This window comes from Myotis yumanensis, unplaced genomic scaffold (genome assembly GCF_028538775.1).
Source record: "Myotis yumanensis isolate MYYU_CA2020_CCGP unplaced genomic scaffold, mMyoYum1.0.hap1 SCAF_2, whole genome shotgun sequence".
Taxonomy (NCBI): Eukaryota; Metazoa; Chordata; class Mammalia; order Chiroptera; family Vespertilionidae; genus Myotis; species Myotis yumanensis.
In genome coordinates this window covers 157324820-157343522 of record NW_027223753.1, presented here as the reverse complement: position 1 = coordinate 157343522, position 18703 = coordinate 157324820, and the positions used below count along the sequence as shown (strand labels likewise).

At 39.4% G+C, this 18703-nt stretch overlaps 1 protein-coding gene across 3 annotated transcripts in view; it reads right to left on the bottom strand.

Annotated features, from left to right (window-relative positions):
* Positions 1-18703, bottom strand: part of CFAP91 (cilia and flagella associated protein 91) — a 71904-nt gene that overhangs the window by 44798 nt on the left and 8403 nt on the right. For all 3 annotated transcript variants that reach the window (XM_070406263.1, XM_070406265.1, XM_070406266.1), the window contains 3 exons: positions 16223-16306; positions 15067-15123; positions 2456-2637 (listed from right to left, as the gene is read on the bottom strand). In XM_070406263.1, coding sequence (XP_070262364.1) covers positions 2456-2637; positions 15067-15123; positions 16223-16306 — 323 coding nt within the window. The remainder of the gene's footprint in view (positions 1-2455; positions 2638-15066; positions 15124-16222; positions 16307-18703) is intronic.

The window sequence follows — 18703 nt, the reverse complement described above, 5'->3', positions numbered from 1 at the left end:
GGCAAGAATTTCATGCACCGGGCCTCTAGTCCTTTTATAACTGTTACACGTACTTCATTTTTCCTTTTAATGTTTTCTGATTAACTTTGGTCTAATATTAACATTGCTACATGAACTTTCTTTGAGTTATCTATCAGTATATTTTTCACCTCTTTATTTTCAACATTTCAGTGCTGCTTTATAGATAGTAGGCTGCTTTTGCTGGGTTTGTATTAGTCCAACCCACTAATATTTTTAATAAGCAAGTTTAAGTCACTTTTATGTATTTTGATTACCAAAATATTTGAACACTTTTCTGATATCTTATTATGTATTTTCTATTGACTATGTTTTTCCTTTGCTTTTCCCCTTTTCTGCTCTCTGTTATTTCCTCTCTTCCCCACTACTGTTTGTGAAACAATATATTTGTTCTTTTTTTTTAGAGGTCACCCCTAAAGTTTTTAACTTAGAAATTCCCACTCATAGTTTTCTAATAAAGTCTAATGCTAATTAGTAGTCCTTTCAATGATTCCAGTTGGTTCTTTTACTGGCTCCCATTCTTGCTTTCATTGTTGCTATTTCCCCCTTCATCTCTTTGAGGATTTAAAAAGTACTTCCTAGGTTCTTTTCAACTTGCTCCATTTGCTTACTTTGCTCAATCAGTCATTCTCCCATTTTACTTATTTTTGGTGGATCACTCTTGGTGTCTGTGTTCCTTTAAATGCTTTGTAATTCCTGGGTTTAGGTCATCAGCAGATTTCTCTCATGAGCACCCTGAACAGTGGCACACTTCAACCGTGGTGCACTCAGGAGTGGGGCTCCGCCCTAGGGAACCATTTCTGAGCCCCTGCCTAGATCTCTTGCTTTGGAGGACCTGGCTCTTGTCCTACTCAGCTCAATGCTAAGCCCATAGCACACTGAATGGTCAAGTCCAAGCCTCAGGCTCAGTTCTGGCCCGAAGTCTTAGATAGGCAGGCACTGGACTTCAGACCCACCTCTAGGCAGGAGAAAATTTTCTGCCTCCTCTATTTAGGCAGGTAACTATCCCCATGGCCCAGGAGGAGTCAGCCTCTCTGGTTCTCAGTTTCCTAGCTGCAATCAAATGAGTTTGAAAGCTAATGTATAGCAATTCCTAAAGGCCCTTTCTCCTATTAATTTTTATAGTTCCACATGATATAGGCTTAGGCTAGATTTTATTACACTTTAATAGTGAATTTCTGGGCCTGAAAGGTATTAACATTTCAGAGATATCAAAAGAAATCATCCAAATCATCCAATAAGGTATGTAAGAGAGCTTTGATAAATTCCGAGGTATTTTGGAAAAGTAAGAAAACATTATAACATGTTGAAATATGCACTCAGTGGTATACATTCAAATTATATGTAAAGAAGGAAAATAGATTGCTCAGTGAAAAGGAGTTGACTCACCAGGAGAAACAGTGCGTAGTCAGCAAAGCAACCACAAAATTAAACCGACTGATTTATTTCTGCATCCACCAATGGATAGATGCTTAGATTGCCTTGGCTATTATAAATAATGTTGCAGTGAACATAATGGGACATATATCTTTACAGATAAGTGCTTTCATATTTTTCAGGTAAAACCCAAAAGAGGAATTGCTGGATCACACGGTATTTCTATTCTTAATTTTTTAAGGAACTTTCACATTATTTTCCTGTACTAACTTATATTCTCATCAACAATGTACAATGGTTCCCTTTTCATATGTGGAATATAAAACAAAGAGTAACTAACAAAACAAACAAAAACAAACTCATAGATTGTGGTTACCAGAGGAGAAAGGGGTGAAGGGTGAGAAGGCAAAGCGAGTAAAGGGGGTTAAATAAGTGGTAATGGAAGGAAACTAGACTTCTGTAACTAGACATAGATGTAGAATTATAATCTTGTACACCTGAAAATTATATAATGTTAGTAACCAATGTTACCCCAATACATTTAACTTAAAAAAATAAAGAGCATTGATTGGGGAATAAATTTAGCCGATATAGAACATCAGCTTCAAGGATAAAGTACAATAAGCCTGCTTACAGTGAAAAGGGTACAGCTCTCTTTGAACAAAAATACTATCACACAAAGGTCCTTGCAGGGTGGTTCGATTGATTGGTGGTTCGATTTGGTGTTCAATTGTCCCGTACACCAAAAGGTTGCAGGTTCAATTCTCAGTCAGGATGGCGCATATGGGAGGAAACTCACTGATGTTTCTCTCTCACATCAATGTTTCTCTCTCTCTCCTGCTCCTCTCTAAACAAACAAACAAACAAATAAAAATATCCTTAGGTGAGAATTAAATTTTTGTAAAGTATTAGAAAAAGAATGAGTCTATAAAGTAGCTCTACTGAGCAAGACACTTTAAACCACAGTCGCTTCTATGGGCTCTGAATTTCCAGGAACTCAATAGCCAGCAAAGTTATCAGGACTATCATCTTCAAATATGCAAGAGAATTACAAACTCACCCCAAGTCAGAGTAGCCAGGGTCAAGAGCTCAGGGATTGAATCCTGACATACTATATATTCTGGAGAATACGGATCTGTTTGAACTTCGGAATCACGATAATCCGTCTGAATGCCCACGGTATACTTTGAAGGGGTGGGTGGGCGTTTAGACGAAGCAGGAGGAAAAGTATATTTCTCTTGTCTAAAAGGGAAAATTATTTTAAAAAAATTAAAACCCGATACAATTGCTTAGAATACTATACACTCAAGTAGAAATAAATCCCTTTCCCCTTTACCATTGACAGGCCCAAAGTTACAAATTCAGTTTAACCAGGATTATGCCAAATAATCTTGAGAGAACTGACTTTTTTTTTGCACCTCTTCCAAGAAACTGAAGAGGTAGAAAAACCTAGATCTACCCACAAAATGCCTATCTGTGTATCATTGGGCAGGGCTGTTGTATATAGAGCTGTAAAAGGTAGATTCTAGGAAGTCACACAATCACTTCTGAACCTACTCAGAATTGCTATTTCTCTGGTTTCCTTCTTCTCTGCATTTAGCTACACACCCAATTTTAGCTTTTCCCATTCAGAAATACAAATACAGGAGCAGAAAAAAGAGAATAAAAACTCATCCCTTGCACAAAAATTAATTACAGATCATTTAATGTATTTAATTTAAAAATAAGACTAGTAAAGTTCTAATGGAAAATATAAGTGAATATATCATCTGAAAAGCCAAAAACTATAAAAGGAAATGATCAAAAGAATTAAATTTAAGTTGAAACTTCTAAACCTCAAAACATCATAAACAAATTTAAAATGTGAATGACACGCTTGGAAATAGGTTTTGCAACATATGATTAAAAAAATAAGCAGCCTTCTGTATAAAAAGCTCTTGTAAATCAATAAGACAAATATCCACAGAAAAATGGGCAAATTCACAAAACAAAGAGTAAAACTTCTAAAAAACCTATGAAAAGATAATGAACATGACTAGTAATCAAAAAAAGTAAGTTAAAACAGCAAGATGCTATTTTATTATATCACACTAGAGGCCCAATGCACAAAATTCATGCAAGGGCCTTGGCCCCAGCCTCCTCCCAACACTCCCAACACCGCCCACTGCGGCTTTGTCCAGAAGGAAGGATGTCCAGTCTAATTAGGATATTATGCTTTTATTGTTATAGGTAAAGATTTTAAAAATTGAAAGTACCTAGCATTGATGAAGTTGTGAAAAAGATTCTCATAAACTGTTGCTGGAAATACAGATAGCTACAACCCAATTTGCAGGAAATTGATCAAAATATATATATCAAACCCTTGAAGTACCCTTCTGCCCCAGCAATTGTTCTCCTAGGAATTTATTCTAGGAAATAACTGGACAAGTGTACAAAGATATAAGCAAACATGTTCACAAAGTATCATTTATAAGAGTAAAAAATTACAAACTTAAATGATCACCATCAATAGAAGAATTGTTTAAAATAATATGGTATACCCATAATAGAATTTATGCTGCAATTAAAAGTAACAACATAATCTAATATGTATGGACATACAAAAGTGTCTAAGATTTAATATAAAGTAGAAAGAGAGGACACTATTAAGCAGTATCATAATATAGTACATTTTTATGTTTTTAAAAACTGTTTTGTGCATAGAAAATGCCTAGATGGTATACAATAAGATAATAACAGCAATTATTTCTGAATAGTAGGATTATAGAGAAAATTTTTTCATGTTTATAGTTTTCTGAATTTTGAAACTTATTTTAACACTAGAGGCCCGGTGTACAAAAATTTGTGCACTCGGGGGGGAGAGGGGGTCCCTCAGCCTGGCCTGTGCCCTCTCGTAGTCTGGGACCCCTCAGGAGATAATGACTTGCTGGCTTAGGCCTGCTTCCGGGTGGCAGAGGGCAGGCCCAATCCCTAGGTGCAGCCCCTGGTCAGGCTCAGAGCAGGGCCGATTGGGGAGTTGGGGCGCCGTCCCCTGTCATGCACAGAGCAGGGCGGATCGGGAGGTTGCGATGCCACCCTCAGTCACGCTCAGGGTAGGGCCGATTGGGGGGTTGGGGCACCACCCCCTGTCACACTCAAGGCAGGGTCGATAGGGAAGTTTCGGCGCCACCTCCTGTCACGCACAGAGCAGGGCCGATCAGGGGGTTGGGGCGCTGCCCCCTGTCATGCACAGAGCAGGGCCCATCAGGGGGGTTGGGGCTCTGTACCCTGTCACACACAGAGCAGGGTCAATCAGGGGGTTGGGGAGCTCCCCCCTGTCATGCACAGAGCAGGGCTGATCAGGGGGTTGAGGAGCTCCCCCCTGTCACGCACAGAGTAGGGCCAATAGGGGAGTTAGGGCACCGCCCCCTGTCACACACAGAGCAGGGTAGATCAGGGGGTTGGGGCACTGCCCCCTGTCATGCACAGAGCAGGGCCCATCAGGGGGGTTGGGGCACCACCCCCTGTCACACACAGAGTAGGGCCCGTGGGGGGGAAGGGGGAGTTGGGGCGCTGCACCTTGTCACACACAGAGCAGGGCCGATCAGGGGGTTGGGGCGCCACCACTGTCACACTCAGGGCAGGGCCGATGGGGAGGTTATGGCTCTACCCCGTCACACACAGAGCAGGGCCGATCAGGGGGTTGGGGCGCTGCACCCTGTCACACACAAAGCAGGGCCGATCAGGGGGTTAGGGCGCTGCACCCTGTCACACACAGAGCCACAGGGCGATCAGGGGGTTGGGGAACTCCCCCCCATATCAGGCACAGAGCAGGGCTGATCAGGGGGTTGGGGCGCCACACCCTGTCACACACAGAGCCGCAGGGCGATCAGGGGGTTAGGTGCTGCCCCCTGTCACTCTGATCCCAGTGCTGGGAAGCTTCGCGGCTCCGCTGATCCCGGTGCCGGGAGGCATATTACTCTTTTACTATATAGAATAGAGGCCTGGTGCACGGGTGGGGGCTGGCTGGTTTGCCCTGAAGGGTGTCCTGGATCAGGGTGGGGGACCCCACTGGAGTGCCTGGCCAATCTGGCTGAGGGGCTGAGGGCCGTTTTCAGGCTGGCGGGTGACTGAAGCTCCCAACCGCTCCTTTTTTTTCTTTTTTTCTTTTTTTATTCTGGGCCAGCTTTAGCTCTGAGGCCTCGGCTGCTGAAAGCTGGTTTACCTTCTGTATTTGATACAATGTTGCGGTCTGGCTGGCTGAAGCCCGGCTGAGTAAAGCAGGTTTCTGGGGTTTTGTTTAGCTTCTATATTTGCAGCATAGTTGCTTAGAGTTGCAGCTGAGAGGCTGGCAAGTCAGGCGGGGAACGTTGGAGTCCTCCGACACTGAAGGAAGCAAGCCTCCCTGTTCGCATCAGCTGCCTGGCTGCGGGCCGCCATCTTGGCTGGCAATTAATTTGCATATCTTCCTGATTAGCCAATGGAAGGGTAGCGGTTGTATGCTAATTACCATGTTTCTCTTTTATTAGTGTAGATAGACATGTACTAGTTTGAAAATAAGAAAACTATATATATGTATGTATGTATATATATATATCTACTTCTATTTAAATGAAAACATTTTAAAGTTGGTTGAAGAATTGATTAAATTACATAAACAAATAATAAAATATGGCAAAATAAGAGAGAGATTTCCATTTTGAAAAAGAAAGGCAATGGGAAGTGCTTGTATGTGAGCACAGCATCGACAGTTTCACTCAAAGAAAAATGCACCTCAAGCCATTAGAAAGAAGCACCTGTTTGGAGGTTGGACCTGTAAAAGATCAGTACTTTAAATTATTTTTAATGTTGAATTGTAATGTTGAATTATAAAAATGATTTCATTTTTTTCAGCAGTTGCTATGAATTTCTAACATGTTAGATAACATGGTATTCCTAGTTTCTTATGCTTTCAGCAGAAATTATTCTACTGTAATTTCTACTTCAGGAAATAACTTCAAATCTGCTTTATGTCATTCCAAATATGAATAATGTGAATATTATTATATTATAATGCCATTAGCTTGAATCAAGAGAATTCTTGTCTTCCAAATTAAATAGTTACACATTTCAACCATCTGATTGAATGTGCTGAGATTATGATAAAACCTAATGAATCTTTCTGACTAAGGTTTCTGATCAAGTGGTATGTTTCCAGGTGGGTCGGAGGAGAGGATACAAAGGAGGAATGCTAATTTCCCAGAAGTCTATGGTAACTTAATATAGTTTCTTTCCTAAGTAAGTTGTCATTTTTTACAACCTAGTCCCTTTTTCCATTTCAGTTGGTTTAGGGAGAACAAAATCTGAATAAGAAAGAGCAATGAATGATCTCTTTCCCACCTATTCCCAACCTCAATCAGGACCCCAAACCAGAGAGACCCCACATCTGCTCCCTCTTTGGCTTGAGCCCTGCTTTGTCCTGAATCCTATCCTCAGATACACTCACTCTGGCTCTGGTGTCCTTACCACTGTTCTATTCCCTCAATCCAGGCCCTGCCTCCTTCACTACCGTCCAGGCGCCAGGAACATGCACAGTTGGCCACACCATAGTCTTCTAGATTTTCCCTTCCACCCCAACAAAACTACACACAAAGAGGGACCTCACAAAGCTACCAACTCCTGTTCTGTTAGTCTGTGCTCTACTGAATGTTTCTATTTTTTAAAGACAATATTTTTAGAGCTGTTTTGGGTTCACAGCAAAATTGAGAAGGTACAGAGATTTCCCATATACAGTACACTCTGTGTAGGGGCACATGCATAGCCTGCCCCATTATCAACATCACTTGCCAGAGTGGTACATTTGTTACAAGTGATGAACCTACATTTACATAGCATAGTCACCCCAAGTCCATAGTTTACATTAGGGCTCACTGTTGGTGTCGTACATTCTATGGGTTTGGACAAATTCTTACATATATATGTATCCATGTATAACAACAATTTGTCCACCACTACAGTATCATACAAAGTATTTTCCTTACCCTAAAAATCCTCTGTGTTCTCCCTATTAATTCCTCCCCAACCCCAAACCTTGGCAACAAATTTTTGTTTTTATTAATCTCCATAGTTGTACATTTTCCAGAATGTCATATAGTTGGAATCATACAGTATAGAGCCTTTTCAATTGTTTTCTCTCTCTTAGTAGTAATTTTATTTTCTTCTATGTCATTTCATGGCTTGACAGCTCATTTTTTTTAGTGCTGAATAATATTCCATTGTCTTGATATACTTCAATTTATCCATTCACCTGCTGAAGAACATTTTGGTTGCTTCCAAGCTTTGGCAATTATGGATAAAGCTGCAGTAAACACCTGGATGCAGGTTTTTTGTGGACATAAGATTTCAACTCCTTTGGGTAAATACCAAGGAGCACAAATGCTGGATCGTATGGTAAAAGTATGTTTATTTTTGTAAATAAATGCCAAACTATCTCCAAAGTGACTGTAGCATTTTGTATTCCCACCAGCAATGAATGAGAGTTCCTGTTGCTCCACATTTGATGTAGCCGGTGTTCTAGATTTTGTCCATTCTGATAGGAGTGTAGTGGTATCTCATTGTTTGAATTTGCATTCCCCTGATGACATATGATGTACCATCTTTTCAGATGCTTATTTGCCATCTGTTAATCTTCTTTAGTGAGGTGTCTGTTAAGGTCTTTTGCCATTTTAAAAATCAGGTTGTTTTCTTATTGTTGAGTTTTAGGAGGGTGTTTGTGGTTTTTTTTTTGCATGTTTTGGATAATAGTCCTTTATTAAATACTAGAAGCCTGGTGCATGACATTCGTGCACTGCAGAAGAGGGGGGGGGCGTTCCTTCAGCTTGGCCTGCTCCCTCTCACATCCAGGACCCCTCAGTGGCAGGGAGTGGCCTAAGTGGGCAGGCAAACATCCCCCCAGGCGTCCTTAGCACTGCCATGGAGGCGGGAGAGGCTCCCGCCACCACCACTGTGTTCGCCAGCCATGAGCCTGACTTCTGGCTGAGTTGTGCTCCCCCTGTAGGAGCGCACTGACCACCAGGGGGCAGCTTCTGCATTGAGCATCTGCCCCCTGGTAGTCAGTGCGTGTCATAGTGACTGGTCATTCCACCTTTCAGTCGATTTGCATATTATGGTTTTATTATATAGGATGCCTTTTGCAAATACTTTCTCCTATTCTGTAACTTGTCTTATCCTAATGACATTGTCTATAATAGATCAGAAGTTTTAAATTTTAATGAAGTCCAGATTATCCATCACTTATTTAATGGATCATGCTTTTGGTGTTGTGTCAAAAAAGTCATTGACATACCCAAGGTTATCTAGTTTTTCCCTTATAGTGCCTTCTAAGAGTTTTATAGTTTTGCATTCTACATTGAAGTCTGTGATTCATTTTGAGTTAAATTTTGTGAAAGGTGTAAGGTCTGTGCTTAGATTAAGTTTTTTTTAAAAAATATAGATATATATTTTATTGATTTCAGAGAGGAAGAGAGAGGTAGAAACATCAATAATCAGTATCATTCATTGGCTGCCTCCTGCAACCTTGGCACGTTCCCTACTAGGGATTGAGCCTGCAACCTGGACATGTGTCCTGACCGGGAATCCAACCGTGACCTCCTGGTTCACAGGTTACTTCTCAAACACTGAGCCACGCTGGCTGGACAAGATTCTTTTTTTTTTTTTTTTTTTTTTGCAATGTGGACAATCTAGTTGTTCCAAGACCATATGTTAAAAAGACTGACCTTGTTCCATTGTTCTCTTTGTCAAATATCAGTTTATTATGTTTATATGGGTCTATTTCTAGGCTCTCTGCTCCACTTCATTGATCTATTTGTCCTTTGTTTCCCTAATACCACACTGTCTTGATTACAACTTCATATGTTTTGAAGTCAGGTAGTATCATCCTCCAATTTTGTTCTTCTTCAATATTATGCTGACTATTCCGGGTCTTTGGCCTCTTCCTGTAAGTTCTAGAATCAGTTTTTCTATATCAACAAAATAACTTGTGGGGATTTTGGTTGAGATTGAATCTATAGATCAAGTTGGGAAGAACTGACATCTTGATAATATTGAATCCTATCCATGAACATGGACTATCTCTACATTTACTTAGTCTTTTGATTTCTTTCATCAAAGTTTTGCAGTTTTCCTCACATAGGTCTTATATATATTATTACACTTATATCTAAGTTTTTTCATTTTTTGATCTTAATGTAAATGGTATTGTGTTTTTAATTTAAAATTCTACTTGTTTGTTGCTAAAATATAGGAAAACAATTAAACTTTGTATATTAACCTTGTTTCCTACAATCTTGCTATAATCACTTGTTAGTTCCAGGAGGGTTTTTTTTTTAGTCAATTCTGTCATATTCTATATAGATAAACATTCATCTGCTAACAGTTTTATTTCTTCCTTCCCAATTGGTAAACCTTTTATTTCCTTTTCTTGTCTCATTGCATTGGCTAGGACTTCCAGTACAATGTTGAAAAGGAGTGGTGAGAGGGGACATTCTTGCCTTATTCCTGATTTACTGGGAAAGCTTCGAGTTTCTCACCATTAAGTATGATGTAGATTTTTGTACATGTTGAAGAAATTCTCCTCTATTATTAGTTTATTGGGGGTTCTTTTCTTTTTTTTCACGAATGAGTATTGGATACCATCAAATACTTTTTTTGTCTCTATTAATATGATCATGTGATTTTTCTTATTTAGCCTTTTGATGTGATGGATTGCATTAATTGATTTATAAATGCTGAACCAGCTTTGCACACCCATGATAAATACTACTTGGTTGGATTGTGTAACATTTTTTATACATTGTTGAATTCAATTTGTTAATATTTTCTTGAGGCTGTTTATGCCTATGATTATTAGATACATTAGTCTGTAGTTTTCTTCTTTCTTTAAAAATGTCTTTGTCTGCTTTTGGTATTAAGACAATGCTGGCCTTTTTTTTTTTTTTTTCCTTCTTAATTAGCCTGGTTAGAGGCTCATCAATTTGAGTGATCTTTTTCAAAGAATCAGCTTTTGGTTTTGTTGATTTTCTCTATTGATTTCCTTAATCAATTCCATTGATTTATACTCTAATTCTTATTATTTCTTTTCTTCTGCTTCCTTTGGATTTAATTTGCTCTTCTTTTTCTAGTTTCCCAAGGTGAAAGCTTAGATGATTGATTTTAGATATTCCTTCTTTCTGATATATGCTTTCAGTACTATAAATTTCCTTCTAAATACTGCTTTCACTGCATTCCACAAAGTTGTGTTGTCTTTTTCATTTAGTTCAAAATATTATTTTCATATCTCTTGAGATTTCTTCTTTGACCCACGTGTTATTTAGAAATGTTTTGTTTAATCTTTATGTATTTGGGGGATTTTCAGTTATTTATTATTAATTTCAAGTTTACTTCTATTGTGGTCATGGTGTAATTTCTATGCTTTTATGTTTGTTAAATTGTGTTTTATAGCCCAGAATGTGGTCTACCTTGGTGAATGTTCCATGTAAGCTTAATAAGAATGTATCCTGCTGTTTTTGGATGAAGTCGCCTATAAATATCAATTATATTTAGTTGATTGATGGTGGTGTTGAGTTCAACTAGGGCCTTACTGATTTTTCTGCCTGCTAGATGTATCCATTTCTGATAGAAGGATGTTGAAGTCACCAACTATAATAGTAGACTCATCTATTTCTCTTTATCCCTGATAATTTTTCTTGCTTTGAAGTCTGCTCTATCTAAAATTATAATTGCTGCTGCTTTCTTTTAATTAGTGTTAGTATGGTATATATTTTTTTCTCCATCCACTTACTTTTAATCTATCCATGTCTTTTGTATTTAAAATGGGTTTTGTGTTGACAAGATATATTGGTTCTTGTTGTTTCATCTATTCTTTTTTTTAATGTATTTTTATTGATTTCAGAGAGGAAGGGAGAGGGAGAGAGAGATAGAAACATCAATGATGGCAGAGAACCATCAATTGGCTGCCTCCTGCATGCCCTACACTGGGATCGAACCGGCAACCCAGGCATGCGCCCTGACCGGGAATCGAACCATGACCTCCTGGCTCATAGGTCAATGCTCAACCACTGAGCCACGCTGGCTGAGCTGTTTCATTCATTCTGACATAAAATATATACACAAGCACACATAATCAAATATACTGTTAATATTATTTTGAACCTGTCATATGTTAGATCAATTAAGAAAAGTAAAAGTATTTATTTTACCTTCATTTATCTTATCTTTGACACTCTTCTCTTTACGTAGATCCAAGTTTCTGACCTATATTATTTTCCTTCTCTCTAAATAACTTCTTATACCATTTCTTAAAAGGTAGGTCCAATGGCTACAAATTCTCTCAATTGTTATTTGCCTGAGAAAGTCTTTATTTCTCCTTCACTTTTGAAGTATAATTTTGCAGAATGCAGAATTCTAGGTTGATGGATTTTCTTTCTGGACACTTTAAATTTTCACTTCTCTCCCTTCTTGCTTGCATGGTTTCTGAGATGTAACGCTTTGTTCCTCTATAGATCATGTATTTTTATCCTCTGACTTCTGTCAGAATTTTTTTTTTATTGTTGATTTTCTTTAGTTTGAAAATATATGCGTCTGTGTTTTTGTTTCTTTGTGAGGTTTTTTGGTGCATTTATCCTGTTTGGTGTTCTCTGAGCTTCCTGACTCTGTAGTATGGTGGCTGGTATTAATTTGGGGAAATTCTCATTCATTATTGTTTCAGATTTTTCTCTGTTCCTTTCCCTCTTTCTTCTCTTGGTATTCCCATTACATGTATGTTACACCTTTGTAATTGTTCACATTTTCTTGAATATTCTGGGGGTTTTTGGGCCTTTGTTCTTTTAGCTTTTCAGTTTTAGATGTTTTCATGAATACCCTCTAGCTCAGAGATTCTTTCTTCTTCTATTAATGAGCTCCTCAAAGGTATTCTTCCTTTCTGTTACAGTGTTTTTTATCTGTGTGTGTGTGTGTGTGTGTGTGTGTGTGTTTTAGTTCTCTCTTAAGATTTCCATATCTTTGTTTGGAAATCTGATCTTGCTGTCTACTTTATCCATTAGAGACCTTAGCTTGCTAAGTGTAATTGTTGTAAATCACTGTCTGGTAATTCCAACATTCCTGCCACGTTTGGCTCTTATGTTTATGCTCTCTACAAATTGTCTTTTTTGCTTTTTGATTACTTGATAGATAGACATGATGTACTGAACAAAAAGAACTGTAAATATTAGGCCTTTAGCAATATGGTGGTAAGATGTGGGGAGAGGAAGCATTCTATTGTCCTATGATTAGGTCTCAGTCTTCTAGTGATCCTCTGGACTGTGAACTTCCTAAGTGTTTCTCAGTCCTGCCCTCCCCTTACGGCTAGAAGGAGCTGGAGTTGGATAGTATTTACCTTATTACCAGTTAGGCTCTGGTCATAACCCAGCAGATTAGGCTGTGGTTACGTAGTTTCTACTAAACACTGACCTTGTTAAGAAGAACAGAGTGCTCTGGCATATTTCAGAATGGTTTCATCCCCTGCCTTCCCTCCACCAGAAACATGAGAAGATTTTTCTCTAATATTTATTATAAGAGACTTGTTGAACTCCTGAAGGTGTCCACACATACTCTTAAAAATCAGAGGAGAATTGGGAACATAATTGACACTTATCTTGCAGACTACAGACATTTTATAACATATATTTTATTCATAAGATGCTATATCACTAGGAGTAACCAAATCCTTGTTTGAAAGCCAAGCCCTGTCTGAATTTCTATTCAGAAATTTGAGACCTTAAAAAGGTTTCTTTTCCTGATCATTTCATGAATACCTGAAGGAAAATCTCACAAAATTGTGAAAGTTCCCCATAACTGTGTCCTCTCAAAGTTTTTAATTATCAGAGTTTTCCATAATGAGTCTCCAACAATTAATCAACTATAGTTCAGGTTTTCCTACCTGTGGCTGGTTCCCAGGGCAGTTTCTATACTCATCAATCTCTTTTCTGGGAAGGCATTACTCCCCATGTTCATCTGGCTATCTCTCTAATCTTGAGGCAGCAGTGTGCCCTGTGTCCTCCCTTCTCTATGGATCCAAGAAAAACTATTGATTTTTTTCAGTCTCTTCAGCTTTAATACTTATTGTTAGGACAGAGTGGCAACTTCCAAGCTCCTAGATGTGGAACTGGAGACCACCACTGAACGTTTTTAAAACATTAGCTTTTTATTCTTTTGCCAAGATGCTTACATGGCATCCAAAGTAACAACTTCAACAGCTACCCATGAAAAGGGGTGGCTGGAGAAGCCCAGCTCGCTCCCAGACAAGTGTATAAGGTAGAATATCTTCACTACTCAGAAACTCAACCCCACCAGAATCCCAGAGTTGACTTCAGTCAGAGATACTGATTCATTCTTTAAACACTTGTAAGAAAGACAGAGACTACCTAGCGTGCCAACTATCAGGTTGAACTCTCAGAGGGAATCTTTATCCTTTATGTCACAGCTATTTACGAAGGTGTGAGACACCCAGAGTTCATCAATGTAGACCTCAGAACTCCCCTCAGTTAACAGAACAACTTGTAGACCTAAAGCAATTATGACTTCCAAAGCAGGTGATCCAGTGAGCCTGCTTTTAAAGAATTACCAAAGAATCCACCTGTCTCATAGCTCCCCCTTTGCTCAAACAAAGCATTTCATGGAAAACCTGTCTACAGCTGTACCCAGGTAAAATGACACCACACAAAGTTGCTCTGTGTAGGGGGAGAGCAGAGCATCTATTATCCTTCTATATAAGAGCCTAAGGTGTCCACACATACTCTTAAAAATCAGAGGAGAATTGGGAACATAATTGACACTTATCTTGCAGACTACAGACATTTTATAACATATATTTTATTCATAAGATGCTATATCACTAGGAGTAACCAAATCCTTGTTTGAAAGCCAAGCCCTGTCTGAATTTCTATTCAGAAATTTGAGACCTTAAAAAGGTTTCTTTTCCTGATCATTTCATGAATACCTTGGATTTTTTTTCCTCTCATAGAAATATTAAGTTATATTGACACAGGAAAGAGCATAGCAAAAATTAGATTTTTAATGGGAAATTTTACCTAACCTGAAGCTTCACCTTAAAATAAAAAACTGGGGAACTGCACATTAATCCCAGATTCAGACCTTGTCCGCTACTTCACTCTCACCCTGGTTCACTCCCTTGTGGGACAGAAACCGAGTATGATTTATTTTTGCATAACACATTGTTTTATGTAGATTAGAATTCTAGTATTCAAAAAATATTTCGTGAATTACCTTTCTTGATAAACTATTGTCAAATAAGTGTGTGTTTCAGGAAAGCAAAAAAGAACATTTAAAGCATTTTTAACTTTATTTTTACCATAACTCATAATGAAAAATACATTTACATCATAACCATTATATACATATGAACATACATGTATACATCTATCCAAAACAAAAATTATAACTAAAAAACAACTTACCCTCCAGATGGCTGATGATTTAGGCTATTTATTCTATTTCACTTTTTAAAATGCTACTCATGACCCACTAGCAGATTTCATGACATCCAATGGTTTGTGATTCGGTTTGAAAAATATTGATTTAGAAAACTAGTTTCTGGAAACAAATATGGAAGCAAACGATATACTAGAAAAAAAAAGTTTTAAAATAACGGTTACTTACTTGGTTGATGCCAAAGCAACATTGGGTGGCATCTGCTGAAAGAATGGGAGGAACGGCCTGGGGACGAAAGGAAAATACAAACATGTGGGACTTCCGCATTGTGTGCCCTCCCAGTTTTCTCCCACGGAGCTTGAATATCCCGTATGACAGTAATCCTCAAGCTTTTGACGTACATAACATCACTAGGGAGGGGAGAGATTCTTGTTTAAAATGCAAAGTCCCAAGTCTGGACGAGGGGATGCAGCAGATATATGGCAGAGCCAATGAAGCTGTACTTTAAACAATCGTCGCAGTGTTTCCTCTACAGGTGGGAAGCAAGGAACACTTTGAGAAGCAATGCTCTATAGTTGGGCTTCAGCTGGTCATTAGCTTCCAGAAACTTCTCAAGTGCCCTGAGACATTCTGACATTCCCAGTGATTTAGTTTTTAAAATTTCCCCTCAAAAGTCTAGGAATTGAGTATACTATGTTAAGAATTTAATATTTCTCTGAAAAAGTCAGCATCATAAAGTGTCCATAAGGAGTTTGCTCATAAATAATAATGTGGACTACAAATTTTCTTTCTTGAGGAAACTCATTTAGATATACCAAGCTTATTTTTCTAACTCAGGTAAGACCTACAGGGAAGTCTTCATCTTACATTAATTTGATCTGAGTATATGATTATCTCTTGAGTATTAATCACAAATGAAACAAAGTGAATCTTGAACCATGTTAGTTTTGGCAACATTCACACAAAGAGAGCAAATGTCATCTATTTACTCCCTTTTAACAATTTTCCCTGCAGTATGACTGTCATGCTGTCTCTAGTATATCTCACTTCATGTGATGACTTTTTTTTTTCAAATATACATTCTTATTTACAGTTAAGTACTTTGAAGTCAGGCAGACTTAGTTGGGATCCCAGCTCTGTCACTTGCTAACTTAGGTGACCATGAGTAATTTATTACCCTCTCTTGGTTACAGCTTCCTTAGTGGTAAATTGGGATAATATATCTTAACCTACATTTCTGTTGTGAAAATTTAAAATATATATGTAAAGCACTTAAAGTAGTGCCTGGCACATTATATGCACTTAAAAATGATAGCAGCTCTCATTATCATAAAAAGGTTCTCTACTAATATCAGGGCTCATATTCTTAGTAATTACTTTCTACCTTTCAAAATATCTATAGCGATTCTTCCCAGTAACATCAGGATCTTCATAAGCTTCTTTAGGCATTTGAAAAGAAGTGTCATATCTAAAATAAAGCAGGAAAACATTATTCAAGTCTAACATATTTCCAAATACCATTTCTATTTAATATTTCTATGTCTATAAAGTAGGAGATACAAGTGTATTTCAGACTGAGAGCAAAGCTTCTATAATATACATCTGACTGACTTTCCCTGAGCCAGGAAACCTGGAATTAACAAAAGAAAGTGAGAGTTAAGAAAAGAGTCAATTGTCATAGACACAGAGAACTGATGGTTGCCAGAGGAGAGAAGGGTTGGGAGACTGGGTGAAAAAGGTTGAAGGGATTAAGAAGTACAAATTGGTAGTTACAAAATAATCATGGGGATGTAAAATACAGCATAGGGAATATAGTCAACAAAATTGTAAAAACTATGTATGGTGCCAGGTGGGTTCTGGAAATATTGGGGGGAACACTTTGTACAGTATATGGTTATCTAACCACTATGCTGTACACCTGAAATGAGTACAAAGTAATACTGAATGTCAACTGTAATTGAAGAATAAAATTTAAAGTTCTTTTTAAAAAAATAAATGAATTACTTGATTTATTTAAAAAAAAAAAAACAAGAAAGGAGTCAATTTATAAAATCCCACATTTTTTTTAAATGCCTACTTTTAATTAATAGCACATGAGAATAACAAAGTTTTAAAAGACAACTTTTGATATCCAGGTTGAAAAACAGCATTTAAAAAAATGTTTACTAGGTATGAACTAGTAAATAATCAAAAGAATAAGGAATTCAGGACACTTGTCTGTGAAGGTGCTTTGGCTACAAGTCTCCAAAACATATGTTTAGATACTACCAGAAAAGTACACATCCAATTTCTAAGATGGATCAAAGGAACAACAAATTCAGTCACCTCCACCTGTGGTGGCAAGATGTCATTATTTATATATTTATATATATCTACACTAATAAAAGAGAAAGATGCAAATTGACCATACCCCTGACAGGCTTCCCATTGGCTAATCAGGGCGATATGCAAATTAACTGCCAACCAAGATGGCGGCCGGCAGCCAGGCAGCTGAAGCAAACAGGAGGCTTGCTTGCTCCAGTGATGGAGGAAGCCAAGGTTACCCGCCTGCCGCTGCCGGCCTCTGAGCTGCACTCTAAGAAACTATGTTGCAATTATAGAAGCTAAACAAACCCCAGAAACCTGCTTTCAGCCAGCCAGGCCTCAGAGCTGGAGTTGCAACAGTGTTTCAATTATAGAAGCCAAACAAACTCAGATACCGGCTTTCAGCAGCCGAGGCCTCAAGCTGGAGCCAAGCCTCAGAGCTAAAGCCGGCTCTCAGCTCCAGTGACAGCCATAGAAGGTAAATAAATCCCAGAATAAAAAAAAAGAAAAAAAGGAGAGGTTGGGAGCTTCAGTCACCCGCCAGCCTGAAAATGGCCCTCAGCCCCTCACCCAGACTGGCCAGGCACCCCAGTGGGGACCCCCATCCTGAAGGGGGTGTGACCAGCTGTAAACAGCCATCATCCTCTCATTCAGGCTGGCCAGGCACCCAAGCAAGACCCCCACCCTGATCTGGGACACCCTTCAGGCCAAACCAGCCGGCCCCCACCTGTGCACGAGGCCTCTATCCTATATAGTAAAAGGGTAATATGCAAACTGACCCTAACAGCAGAAGGACTGGGAATGACTGGTCACTATGACACACACTGACCACCAGGGGGCAGATGCTCAATGCAGGAGCTGCCCTCTGGTGGTCAGGGTGCTCTCACATGGGAGGAGCTCTGCTCAGCCACAAGCCAGGCTGATGGCTGCCAGTACAGCGGTGGTGGTGGGAGCCTCTCCTGCCTCCTCAGCAGTGCTAAGGATGTCCGACTGCAGTTTAGGCCTGCTCCCTGCTGGCAAGTGGACATCCCCCGAGGGCTGCCGGACTGCCAGAGGGATGTCTGATTGCCATCTTAGGCCCAATCCCCCGGGGAGCAGGCCTAAGCCAGCAGGTGGTCATCCCCTTTGGTGTCTCAGACTTCGAGAGGGCACAGGCCAGGCTGAGATACTTCCCCTCCCCCCGAGTGCAAAAACTTTTGTGCACCTGGCCTCTAGTATATATATATTAGAGGCCCAGTGTATAAAAATTCATGCACTGGCCGGGAGGGGGTCCCTCAATCTGGCCTGCCCCCTTTCACAGTCTGGGAGCCCTCAGGGGATGTTCTACTGACAGCTTAGGCCTGCTTCCCCTGGGGGAGTGGGCCTAAGCCACAGTCTGGCCTCCATCTGCAGGAGCAAATGGCAGATAAGGGGAAGGCGATTCCCCCATCATGCCTCTGCTGTTGCCACTGCCGGCCACCATGGCTGCCTGAGCCTCGGCCCTCGCAGCCACCACAGCTTGCCTGAGCCTCGGGCTCTCGCAGCGGTAGCCGTCATCCGCAGCCTGCCTGAGCTTCGGGCC